Genomic DNA, 12,465 nt, shown 5'->3' with positions numbered 1-12,465 from the left:
TGCCCATGGGATTATGTGTCTAAAACACTTGGGTGCTTTTGAAAATTGCATCCATTGACAAGTTTTTAAGAACCACCATTGTAATCAGCAGCAATATATGCAATACCTTTTTATAAACCAATATTGTGTCATGCTAGTATGCAGTTAAATTCTCTTTACATTAGAAATCTTCATGCATCTGTTTTGACTCTGAGATTTAACTTTAGTTTGGAAAATTATTCGATTATTAAAAAGAATTCCATTGCATTTGTAAAATATTCAAATGACTATTTTCCACAGAAAACTATTAAGTTTAAGGGGGGGAGGGGTTACATTACAGTTCAAAATTATTCTCCTTCCTTGTTGACTGTGGAATATATTTCCTCTGTAATGCACTAATTGGCTATACCCTGTGCTTTGCAAAAAAACCAAACCAAACCAAAACAAAAAAGGATTAAATATGTATTTTATGTTAAAATGTCCATAAAACCCAAGCCTTATCTCAGAAATATTCTGAGATACATAAAATAGAAGAAAATTAAACAAGATTTTAGTCACAAAATGTACGACATCCCGCAATACTAGAGTCAATTAATTTAATAAAATATAATATACATATAGATTCTGCACAATGTATTGCTTTTACCTAAGCAGAACATATGCTTAAGTAAGCGTGATATAGGTTAACCACTCTTTAACCAGCTGGTTCTTTCAACTTTCTTTGGAAATTTTTACCCAGTGCCATTTGAAAATACAGAGGGTTTTTTTGTTTGTTTTTAATTTGTATTTTTTTTATTACACGAAAGGAAGAAAACATTTGGCACCAACAGAAATATAATTCAGGGGTCCATTTCTGCTCGATCAAAGGAAAAACTAGGAAGTGTCAACAAGTCTGTCTTTGGGGTAGGAGATGTTGACATACTGTCTGGAAGCAGCGAATCTCCTATATCCATTGAGTCCTTGGAATCACAAGATGGCGCACGCCTTCGCAAGCAAATGTCTGCACTGGGAGGTGAAATACCATGAGATCCTCTAGGTAACAAACTTTGTCCATCTGGTGGATCTATAGATATACACGGGGGGCTCAGTTTTTTCTTCTGCCGGGCTCCTTGCAAGCCTTCCATTTCACTTAAGACCTGACTTATGAAGCCAGAAGAGCTAGATGTGGAATGGTGCTGAGGGCTGTTTTGCATGGAACAAATTTCTATTGAATGTCTCCTTTGATCATCTAACCAAGATGACGGTTTTCTGAGAAGACCCTGGGTATCTACACTGTAGTATTTCTTCAGGTCCTTCAAAGTAACATTGCTGCTATTGCCTATGTTCCTCTTAGGAGTTAGAGGTGGAACCACTGAACAGGCACTCAAGGCTGTACAAGTTCCTGAAGTGAAAGGCTCCAAAGAGATGTTTATTTCAGATACTTCTTGGTCCATCGAGTCTCTAAGTGTCTCTTGATATGAGCCTGTACATGCACACAAAGCTGGTGTGTGCTTGGATATATTATACCGATTGTGGGAATGCTGAGTGCGAACACTTGATCGGCCCCAGCAGGCCGATTCACTTGCTTCTGACGGGTCCTCTATGGATCCAGCTGGCACATTTGTATCAGAGAGTTCATTCACCTCAGCATGCAAATTCTCTTTGCTTTCACAGCAATACATGTCCAAGGAGTCATTCCTTATTGCCACCTGTAGCAGAGTGCCAAGGCATTGGGGACGAGGATAGTTGTCAGATAAGAGAGACACACCAAACAAAGGTTAGTACAAGGAAGGCACAAAGTTAACAAAGCAGGTTGTCATGCCTGGGGCCAAACTCTGCTTTGAAAAACCACAACACAAATGCAGAGAAAATCCAATGACTTCTATATTCTAACATAGAATACATATTATAGTAACACTATGACTTCATTGGAGTTACTCTGGGTTTACACCAGTACAAGTTAGAGCAGAATTTGGACTTTAATGCTTTAAGAATATCAATTCTCAGGTTGTATCCCTAAAGTATATAGGATTAGATAACCCAAACCAAAACACTCATCAAAACTTTACCCAAGGTTTGGCCTTATTTTTACTTCTGCAAATGAGGAAGGGGTTAATTCAAAGCCCATTCAAGTCAATGGGAGGTCTTCCATGGACTTCATTAGGCACTGGATCAGGGCTTAATTTTAAGCACACAAATCGTCCTGCTGAAATCAATGGGATTACACATATGCTTGAAGTTAACTTTGTGCCCAAGTGCTTTGCTGGGCCATGAGCTGAAGCCCTAAAAGAAGGGAGTTTGGAACATTGTTAATGAAATATAAACACACCCCCTCATGCACTAAGCCCTGCTCCTGCCGGCCCATACTCACATGAGTAGTCGGAGTCCAATGGAGCTACTCCCCAGCATACCCATTCGCGTTTGCCGTATCTGGGCTTAGTTATCCTACCTCTGCATTCCCAGTGTGCCCTGTTCTCTATGCATTCATCTTTTTTAGCATGCAAATCTGAACAACACTAGCACAGTGCCTGTCTTTGGCCCTATCTAGGGACTGGTTTGCATAAGAACGCAGTCAGTTACTACTGCCAGCCACTGCTCTAGCTCAAGCTGGCCAGGCACATGCTTTTAGCACTCACGCCCCAATGGTCAAAACCCACTGGAGACTGAAGAAGGGAGGGGGGGGGGGATTTTATATAAGATCTTCAGGGCAAGGACTGTCTATTATGTGGTTGAGGACATTGCTGGTACTAAATAAATAAGGGCCCAATCCTTGATCCTAAAAATGCTAAGTGTGCCCAAATCTCAAAGAATTGGCTGGTATTGAATACATTGATATGATATAGAATTACTTGAAAATTCTTGTTGGTAAGATGATTTTTATTAATGTGAAATGGATGACTGTACCTCTAGAGCAGCGGCTCCCAAACTTTAACAACCTGTGAACCCCTTTCACTAAAATGTCAAGTCTTGTGAACCCCCTCTTAAAAATGAATATTTCCAGGGATTTTCTCCTTTACCTGAGTATAAATTATAAAAGAACTTGGAAATATAAAGTTTGTTTTTGTGACATGCTTATTACTATGTATTATTAATTATTATTTATCATTACAGTATTTTTATTGCGTTATGAAAACGGCAACTCTCGTCCAAGATCTCACTTTCATAGCCTGTATCACTTTGAATAAGCCTGTTATAAGACAAGGCTCCTATGTTTCATCAAGGAGTATCAGATGTGAAACAGCATGAAGGTATTTAAGAAGCCAACTCAGAGTTCCTCCTACACAAGCATTCAGGTCTTGAGCAGTCCAGGCAAACAACGCACGTTACAACAAAGCTTAAACTTGTTTTTCATAATAATTTTAAAAACAATACTAGCTGCCTATTTAATTTTAAAAACAGCAAAAAATATCAACCTTCAAGACTCCTTATAAGAAATGGAAAGGGAGGTGAAGTCTCCTCAGTGTGACAGATCTGCTTGCTTTGATCTGCTTAGCTTTTGGAAGTCCAGGGGCTCCGGGCTGTTGGCCCCATGCTGCCCAGGGTCCCTAGGGACAGCTCTGTCCGCCATTAGGGAATTTTTCCTCGAGAACCCCCTGTAACATTTCGCGAACCCCCAGGGGTTCACGAACCCCAGTTTGGGAACCACTGCTCTAGAGTGAAGCATCTGTAATTATTTCCACCTATTAGAAGTGTGAGTTCAGGCTCCTCAGGGGATGTTTTGCCTACACTGTTGGGAGTCAGATACAGGCTTATTTTCCCCATAGCTTCAAACTGGTTCGGAGCAGCACCTTTACATGGCAGTTTTACCTATCCAGTTTCAGGAGTCATTGTGTTCCATAGTGCTGTGTGCCCCTTTGCTAAAGGGTTTATAAATCCATTTTAATAGCTCTTCATGCAAATGTCTCATCTTGGGGAGATTGTTTATTTTCCTTTTTCCAATATTTGAAAAAGAAAAAATACAGCTGGCCCCACTTTAATATACCAGGATGAAGAGATGGGCTATTAATTGTAATAACACTTTTGTCGTCTAGCAGCTGAAAATTACTTTTTTAAAATGAAACTTTATGAACTAGTCTATAAATATCAACCAGTTCGTTTTTTGCTGGGAAAAACTCCCATAGACTACAGGACATACACACACCCTGATCCTCCAAAGCTTTATGCAACACACACACACACACACACACACACACACACACACACACACACACACACACACACACACACACACACACACACACACACACACACACACACACACACACACCCTGCAAAGATGGAAGCACATGAGTAGTCCCTTTGAGTTTAATAAGTCTTCCCCTATACTTCAAATTAAGCACGTGCAAGTATTTGCAGGAAAGTTTACATACACAAATATATATGCACACATATACATAATAATATAAAAATGTGTTAGTGTGGGTATATGTTCACACACACACACACACAAAAGTGTGTGTTTATATTACTAACATGTATCTGGAACCTTGATAGAGTTTGCATGTTCGCCTCTTATTTGGACCACAAATTAGAAATTCTGTATTAATGTGTTTAAACGATAGACTGCAATGTTTATCTGACAGCTGGGAGTTAAACTGAGTTAAAAGCCAAGTTGCCATTTCTTCACTGCTATTTTAACCTGAGTTAGGCTTTGTCTTCACTACCCGCCGATCCGGCGGGTAGCAATCGGTTTTTCGGGGATCGACTTACCGCGTCTAGTGAAGACGCGGTAAAATCGATCCCTGATCGCTCTGCCGTCGACTCCGGAAATCCACCTCGGCAGGAGGCGGCAGCGGAGTCGGCGGCAGCGCGGCAGCGGTCGACTTTCCCGCGTCCTCACCGCTAGGTAAGCCGACCTAAAATACGCAACTTCAGCTACGGTATTCACGTAGCTGAAGTTGCGTATCTTAGGTCGGACCCCCGCTGTAGTGTAGACCTAGCCTTAGCTGGTCCGAGTTAAGTACACCTTTTTCTGCAATGTAGACGTATTCTAGTCTGTGTTCCCATTGAAAAGAATGGTAGAATTCCCATTGATTTCAATGGGAGCAGATTAGGCCAGTGCTAAACCCTTTTGAAAATCTCACATGTTGTGACATAGGATAGACTATTGGGAACATTCTGGGTACGATTACACACTCGTACATGTTTGCATCTCCCACTGATTTTACCTGGAGTTCTGTGTGTTAAACTTAAGGCATTAAGGCCTGATCCTCAGCTGGTGTAAACTGGCATAGCTCTTGAAATCAATTGAGCCGTGCTGATTTATAGCAGCTGCAGTTCTTGCTCTTAAAGTGCAAACCAACAGTCTATTAAGAATTATCCTGTAGTCTTATGCAGCAGTAACTACTATGGAAAATATGAAGAAAATGGAGTTAAAGAAGATGGCTAACATGGTAATTTATATTAGAAATACCAGCCAAAAGGTTGGGGCTGTTACCCATCAGAAGCTGAGGGAAGATATTCATGAATTGGAAACATTAAATCAATTAGTTTCCCCATTAGTGTCGACTGGGCTGCCTGGCTGGCCTGGTGCAGTCTAATACACATTGGGAATTTAACTTGTCAGTTTAATATTACAGATTAATGTAACTGCTAACCTTAGTGCCTAAGATTCATTTTTAGGGGCTCAATAAATTAACTGTCTTATTTTCTCAGTGTAAAAAAGGAAGCTCATTTGAATAAAGGAGGATATATTTCATTCAAATAATACATTATTTTGGGAAAAATAAAAATGATCCACTGCATTTTATTTATTTATATACACTTACATATACACATACACACACACCCACCCACCCACACACACACAATATTTTATATATATATTATATATATATAGAAAATCAGACACAGGAAACTAACTATTGGGTAAAGATGAGCTACAAAATTAGCCAAATATATGGCTCTGATTCAGCAAAACACTTTTAACATGTATTTAATTTGACGCTTAAGTGTTTTACTGAACAGGGACAGACTTAAACGTGCTTAAAATTAAGCACATGTTTAAGTACTTGGCTGAATCAGGGCCTATATCACTGGAAATAAGAAAACTGATATGGGGCCAAGAATAAGTGTCCTCAAAACCCAGGAGGGTTGTTGTTAAGGTATATATTTGTTAGAAAACAGAAGATATTAAACTAAAGGCAGCATGGGTAGCAGCAGCGGAGGCATTACATACCCATTGGTTTCAGGTGGATTTGTATTCGGCAGGGCCAGGACCGGCTCTGGCTTTTTGGCCGCCCCAAGCAAAAAAAAAAAAAAACGGGGCGGCCAGAACAGCAAAGCAAAAAAAACAAAAAACAAAAAAAAAACAGTGATCTGTGCGCCGGAGCGCGGGTGCAGGGGGACCGGCTAGCGGGGGGGAGGGAGAGGAAGCGGGCGGGAGAGAGAGAGAAAGGGGGCGGCCAGGGCTACAGCGGGGCGCTGCCACGCGGTCCCTCCTGCCGCGCGCCACCTGCCGCCTGCCGGGAGGGCTCCGCTTCGGTTGGCGGGGAGGGAAGGACGCGGGCTGCCCTGCCGGGCTTGCTGCAGGACGCTCCCATCCTCCACGCTGCCGCCCCCTACAGGGCGGCCGGAGCGGAACAAAAAAAAAAATAAAAGCGGCCATGCTGCCCTAGGATTGGGCGGAATGCCGCCTCGTTCAATCTGCTGCCCCAAGCACCAGCTTGCTCGGCTGGTGCCTGGAGCCGGCCCTGGGCATGGCTCAGCTGTGCCTCCACTGCTGCTAACCATCCTAGCACGGCTACCTTGCTATTTATACTCAGGCTAGAATGATTATATGTACACAGGCAGGGGAATCACATCCCATCTTGTAATGCAGATGTAGCATTGGCTTCCTAAATCACTTAGGCATGTCTGAATTTTTTCTCCTAATCTCATAAGGAAAATACTCTTAGCTTAGATAAAAACGAAAGTAACTCAACTTGATATCACTGCTCTAGAAAAGGTACATTTCCCGCTTCGGCTTGTTCAGACATAAAAGCCAAACACACATTTCCTTGTCAAAAGTGATGGCTCTTTCCTACGAGAGGAAATTACAGCAATCATAGAGTTGATTGGGGAGGGTTATCGGCAATCACTGTGCACTCTCAAAGATTGGGGAAAGCATTCCGTGGCTGTTAGGAACTAGTTCAGTGAACTCCAATGACCCCTAAGGAACACTTGGCTGTATCAATGAAAAGGCTAGGAAGGACAAAGTATTAATCAAATGGAGAACGTTTCCTATTGCCAAAGGAGATGTAAGCCATCACACGGCTCTTTAGAGAACATTCAATGGGTTTCTCTTCAAAAATTGACCAATCTTTTGGAGATTATTGCTAGATGAGGGTTACAGATCTCATGAAATTGCGATATAAAGCTTAGTAACCCATCAGTTTTGAACTACAGCAGGTTCACAGTCACAGCTCTGCTTACCTGCCTACGAAGTAATCTTTCTGCAGAGGGAGAATGCACAGTTGGGGGGATCTTGGATTTGCTTTCCCAGTCCAAATTGCCATGAGGTCTTATGTGGTGAAAATGATCTTTTGGGATTTGCAGGAGAGAACTGGTGTCAGCAGGCTGCGACTGCACGGAGGCCGTTGAACCTTGACAAAGGGACAGGAAACAGGAATGTGACACACATTCATCTGTAGATGCCTCCCATAGCTTAATAACCTTTCAGTGAAAACTCTCCCATTGGACCAGACAGGCATTGCACAATGAATTCTTTTTATTAGCAAAAAACATTTACTTCAACCACCAACTCCCGGAGATCAAGGAGAAACTCCCTTGTTGGTAGGGTGACCAGATGTCTTGATTTTATAGCGACAGTCCCGATATTCGGGGCTTTGTCTTATATTGGTACCTATTACCCTCTACTCTCGCCCCAATTTTTCACACTTGCTATCTGGTCACCCTACTTGTTGGTAGACTATTCCATAATTATCCATAATGGGGTTTTCTTGGCACCTTCCTCTGATGCATTTGGTACTGGCCACTGTCAGGGACACTGATTTAGACTGACTACTAGTCTGGTCCAGTCTGGTCATTCCTATATTCCTCCTTTACAATGAATAACTTTGCAGAGTGGTATTCACCTAAACATTTAAAAGGCCTGATTTTGAAACCCAGCCTCTATATTTGTGGGTGCAGATCCCAGTAAGCACACATCTACTTACCTGACTATGCAAATCAACTAGCTGCATCTAAATATCGGCATGTATGCCTGCAATAAAATGAGTGAGCAAAACTGCACTTGCAAAAATAGGTGGCAAGTTTCAACATCAGGCTGGTTTCACAAAGCATCATGGGAGGAGGAAATATTCTCTAGAGCAGGGGTTGGCAACCTTTCAGAAGTGGTGTGCCAAGTCTTCATTTATTCACTCTAATTTAAGGTTTCGCGTGCCAGTCATACATTTGAACATTTTTAGAAGGTCTCTCTCTATAAGTCTATAATATATAACTAAACTATTGTTGTATGTAAAATAAATAAGATTTTTAAAATGTTTAAGAAGCTTCATTTAAAATTAAATTAAAATGCAGAGCCCCCCAGACCGGTGGCCAAGACCTGGGCAGTGTGAGTGCCACTGACAATCAGCTCGCGTGCTGCCTTTGGTACGCGTGCCATAGGTTGCCCACCCCTGCTCTAGAGGCTCTCCTTGACCTGAAGTGGTTGCTGGCTACATTGGAAACTTGGCAAAGCCTTCCCCTCAAAGTCCAACATTTTTCAAAGTAATTCATTTAACATGGAATGCATCCCACAGAATCTCCTTTGTCCTGGAATATTCCACCACAGAATAACAGTCCTCTTATGAAAGAATGTTCAAACAAATACCTCCTGCAAATGCCAGGTTTTCTGACAACAAAACTCTTTTCAGGTTGAAATATTGTACTGTTGTTATTATTTATTGGTGATTATGGCCCCTTTTGCTAATGACATTTTATAGAATTACAAACTATAAACAAGTAGGAGTTCACTGAAATGCAGCCACTTTTTAGATGGAATAAGGCAGCCATTTAAAGGGTACCAGCAACACTCTACAGCATCTTAGAACCAGGGCCGCCCAGAGGATTCAGTGGGCCTGGGGCAAAGCAATTTCGGGGGTCCCTTCCATAAAAAAAAGTTGCAATACTATAGAACACTATATTCTTGTGGGGGCCCCTGTGGAGCCTGGGGCAAATTGCCCCACTTGCCCTCCCCTCTGGGCAGCCCTGCTTAGAACAGGGTGTATAGAATACTTTGTCCAGTTAAAGCAATGGGAATTTTGCCAGGACACCGATGCAGACGTAAAACACGAGGTATTTAATTGGTTATGACATGGTTATGAATAGGACATTCATTTTCTCTCATCAGGAAACAGTCCAGACCCCCACCCCAATGCTGGGTCACTGGCTGAGTGCTGACTCAGAGGAAGGATGAATTGCTAGGATCATTTCTTGGAACATCTTAGGTTTCCCTTGGAGGTTTCCAATCCAAATCCTGACTAGGTCAGACCATTCTTAGCTTCTAAGCCCTCAACGATCATAGCCAGAAAAAAAAAAATCACATTTACTCTAAACACTCCTACTTCCAATACCCTGTTAAATCTGAGCTACTTAACAAGTAATCAAAGCAGAGTGCATCAATGGCCAGCACAAACTTCAGGGTCCAACGTGGCTTTGCAGAATCATGCAAGAGCTTTTCCTAAATATCTGCCCTACTTCCAAATGGGACTATTGATCCAGGATTCCCTAGGGAGTAATGCAGGCTCCTCACATTCAACTGGTGTCAGCCGATGCTATTCATTTTACCAAGATGGGAACTGAACAGTGCAAGGACTGGGAGGAAGCCCGGGTTTGGCTTGTAAGCTAGCTCAACGTAGGAGCAAAGACACCTGGATTAAGCAGCAACATGCACAGCACCAGAAACTCCTTCCACAGCAACATGAGGATCTTGTAAAAAGCCAAGGAAGTTTCAGTGACCTTGGGCTACACAGACACTAATCCTGGTCCCAGTGAAGTCAAAGGGAGTTTTGCCATAGACTTTAATGGGCTAAGACAGAGGTGGGCAAACTACAGCCCGCGGGCCATATCCGGCCCGCGGGACCGTCCTGCCCGGCCCCTGAGCTCCTGGCCTGGGAGGCTACCCCTGGCCCCTCCCCTGCTGTTCCCCCTCCCCCGCAGCTTCAGCTCGCTCGCCCTGCCGCCGGCACAATGCTCTGGCCGGCGGGGCTGTGAGCTCCTGGGGCAGCGCAGCTGCAGAGCCTGGCCTGATCTGGTGCTCTGTGCTGAGTGGTGGCGGCGGCGGCGTGGCCTGGCTCTAGCCAGGTGGCGTGGCTGTAGCGCCGCCAGCCACCAGTGCTCCAGACAGCGTGGTAAGGGGGCAGGGAGCGGGGGGGGTTGGATAGAGGGCAGGGGAGTTTGGGGTGGTGGTCAGGGGGCGGGGGTGTGGATAGGGGTCGGGGTGGTCGGGGGGGGGAACGGGGTTGAATGGGGGCAGGGGTCCCGGAGGGGCAGTCAGGAAGGAGGGGGGGTTGGATGGGGCGGCGGGGGGCAGTCAAGGGCAGGGGTTCCAGAGGCAGTCAGGGGACAGGGAGAAGGGGTAGTTGGATGGGGCAGGGGTCCCGGGGGGGGCCATCAGGAATGAGAGGAGGGGTTGGATGGGGCGGCGGGGCTCCAGGGGCGGTCAGGGGACAGGGAGCGGGTGTGTGTGGATGGGGCAGGGGTCCCAGAGGGGCTGTCAGGGAACGGGGGGGTTGGATGAGGCAGGAGTCCCGGGGGGGGGGCTGGGCCACGACCCTCTCCCCTAACCGGCCCTCCATACAATTTACGAAACCCGATGCGGCCCTCAGGCCAAAAAGTTTGTCCGTCCCGGCCTGAGATTTCACCCCAAGTCTTTCCATTGCTGTGAATGAATCCAGTATTTGGCCCTAAGTCTTTCATATTATGCCATCGCCTCTTTCCAACCCCAGGCTCGTCTTGTTCTGTTGTTTCCACATTTTATTTCTGCTGTTAAACTGTAGCTGTGCATTTGAATTCCTATTACTATGCAACTTTCAACATCCCATTTCTAATCTGTTCAAATCTTGTATCATTTGGAACAGCTCTATGAACTGATGTCGCTGTTAGAAGCTTGCAAATGGTAATGCTTGGGGAAATCTTTTCTGCCTTACCTAGGACAAGAGCCTACAAGCTGTTGTCCATTAAGAGCAGGTGCAGATAAACTGAAGGGAACTATATTAACTGACCAGCAGAAGGTATTGCATAGCCTGCTGTGCAACACAAGAATTTCTTCCAATTGCACCCCCAAAATATTAACTATCCCAATAGTGAAATCCTGATGGCCAATATGGTCCAGGGGTAGCACTTGAAAAAAATGCACATGTAAACCTAAGAAATTGCATACACTAAGGGTCCCTTAAACATACACTTACCCATTTTGCACAGATGCTACCGTAGGTGCAATTTGTGGCACCAGTCTATGGAAACCTGGCCCTATATGTTAATTGAGAACTCTTCTTGTCCAACCCAGTCCACTCCATCAAACAACCTTTGAATGGGAAATCCCATCTTTGAACAGTAATTTACATTTTAAACACAAACTCTACCCGGTTATTTCTCTAAACCAGCCTGTCAGTGTCTTGTCACTGCACAATAACACAATTTAGCATTCCCATGGTGTGTTCCATCCCAGGATTTCAAAGTGCATTACAAACAATAAGTCTCACAAGCTCCCTCTGTAAAGAGGCATATGAGGCACAGGGAGGTTAAGTGACTTGCTCAAGGCCATAGGAAGTGTTAGTGGCAGAGCTGAAAACAGATTGCAGATTTCCTGATTCCCACTCCGTTTAGCCACAAGACTGTGCTTCTCTCTCAAGCATGACACACATCTAACCTATTAGTACTTCCTTGGAGACTCTGAGAAACACACAGAAAAGGACTTCGAAATTCTCCTGAGGGAAGAATGACCATTATTTTGGTTTTCATTTTGATGTCATGGTTGGTTTTACAACAGGGATAACATGTACTGCTTTGTAATGCACTCCCAGTAAACACTTTGGAGACTGATTACAGATGTCAGATTTGCTCCAGTGCTTCGGTCAATCTTAGGCCACATTCATTGCTTCATATGCTATGAAGCAGTAAAGACTGCCCCAACACTCCAGTTTATTGTTCTCTCTAAAGAATAGAATTCATTATCTTTCTTCAGTCTCACAAGAGGAATCATGCCCCTGTCAATCCAGGGAGGGGTGAGCTAACCTGAAAATGTTCTTAACTGGGGATCCATTTGGGAGAATGTGTCTGTGACGGGTATATTTGCCCTGCCCTGGGCCAGAAGGGGTTAACCCCATACTATAGACTGAGGAAGCCATGCCCCCCTCTCCCTGCTGGGCATGCTCCAACTGGAACCACTTTATAAGAGGGAGCAATTCAACTCAGTCTGGGGAGGAGAGAGGATATGTGTTGTGTGCTCCTGCCCGGAAGCTGTTGGAGCCCCAGACCGCAGAGGCCACGTACACCCAGACCCAGGCGAATACCCGGCTGTCAGTG

At 44.3% G+C, this 12,465-nt stretch overlaps 1 protein-coding gene across 1 annotated transcript in view; it reads right to left on the bottom strand.

The window, feature by feature from the left end:
- Positions 1 to 818: 818 nt before the first annotated feature.
- CACNA1G (calcium voltage-gated channel subunit alpha1 G) overlaps positions 819 to 12,465 on the bottom strand; it is a 277,783-nt gene continuing 266,136 nt past the window's right edge. The window contains exons 37-38 of the mRNA XM_065415327.1: positions 7,372 to 7,541; positions 819 to 1,667 (exon numbers count right to left, since the gene is read on the bottom strand). Of these exons, the coding sequence (XP_065271399.1) occupies positions 819 to 1,667; positions 7,372 to 7,541 (1,019 nt within the window). The remainder of the gene's footprint in view (positions 1,668 to 7,371; positions 7,542 to 12,465) is intronic.

The sequence above is a fragment of the Emys orbicularis genome, chromosome 13 (assembly GCF_028017835.1).
Source record: "Emys orbicularis isolate rEmyOrb1 chromosome 13, rEmyOrb1.hap1, whole genome shotgun sequence".
In the NCBI taxonomy this organism is placed as follows: domain Eukaryota; kingdom Metazoa; phylum Chordata; order Testudines; family Emydidae; genus Emys; species Emys orbicularis.
The sequence above is the reverse complement of the archived record's forward strand: the minus strand, read 5'-3'. Positions and strand labels throughout refer to the sequence as shown.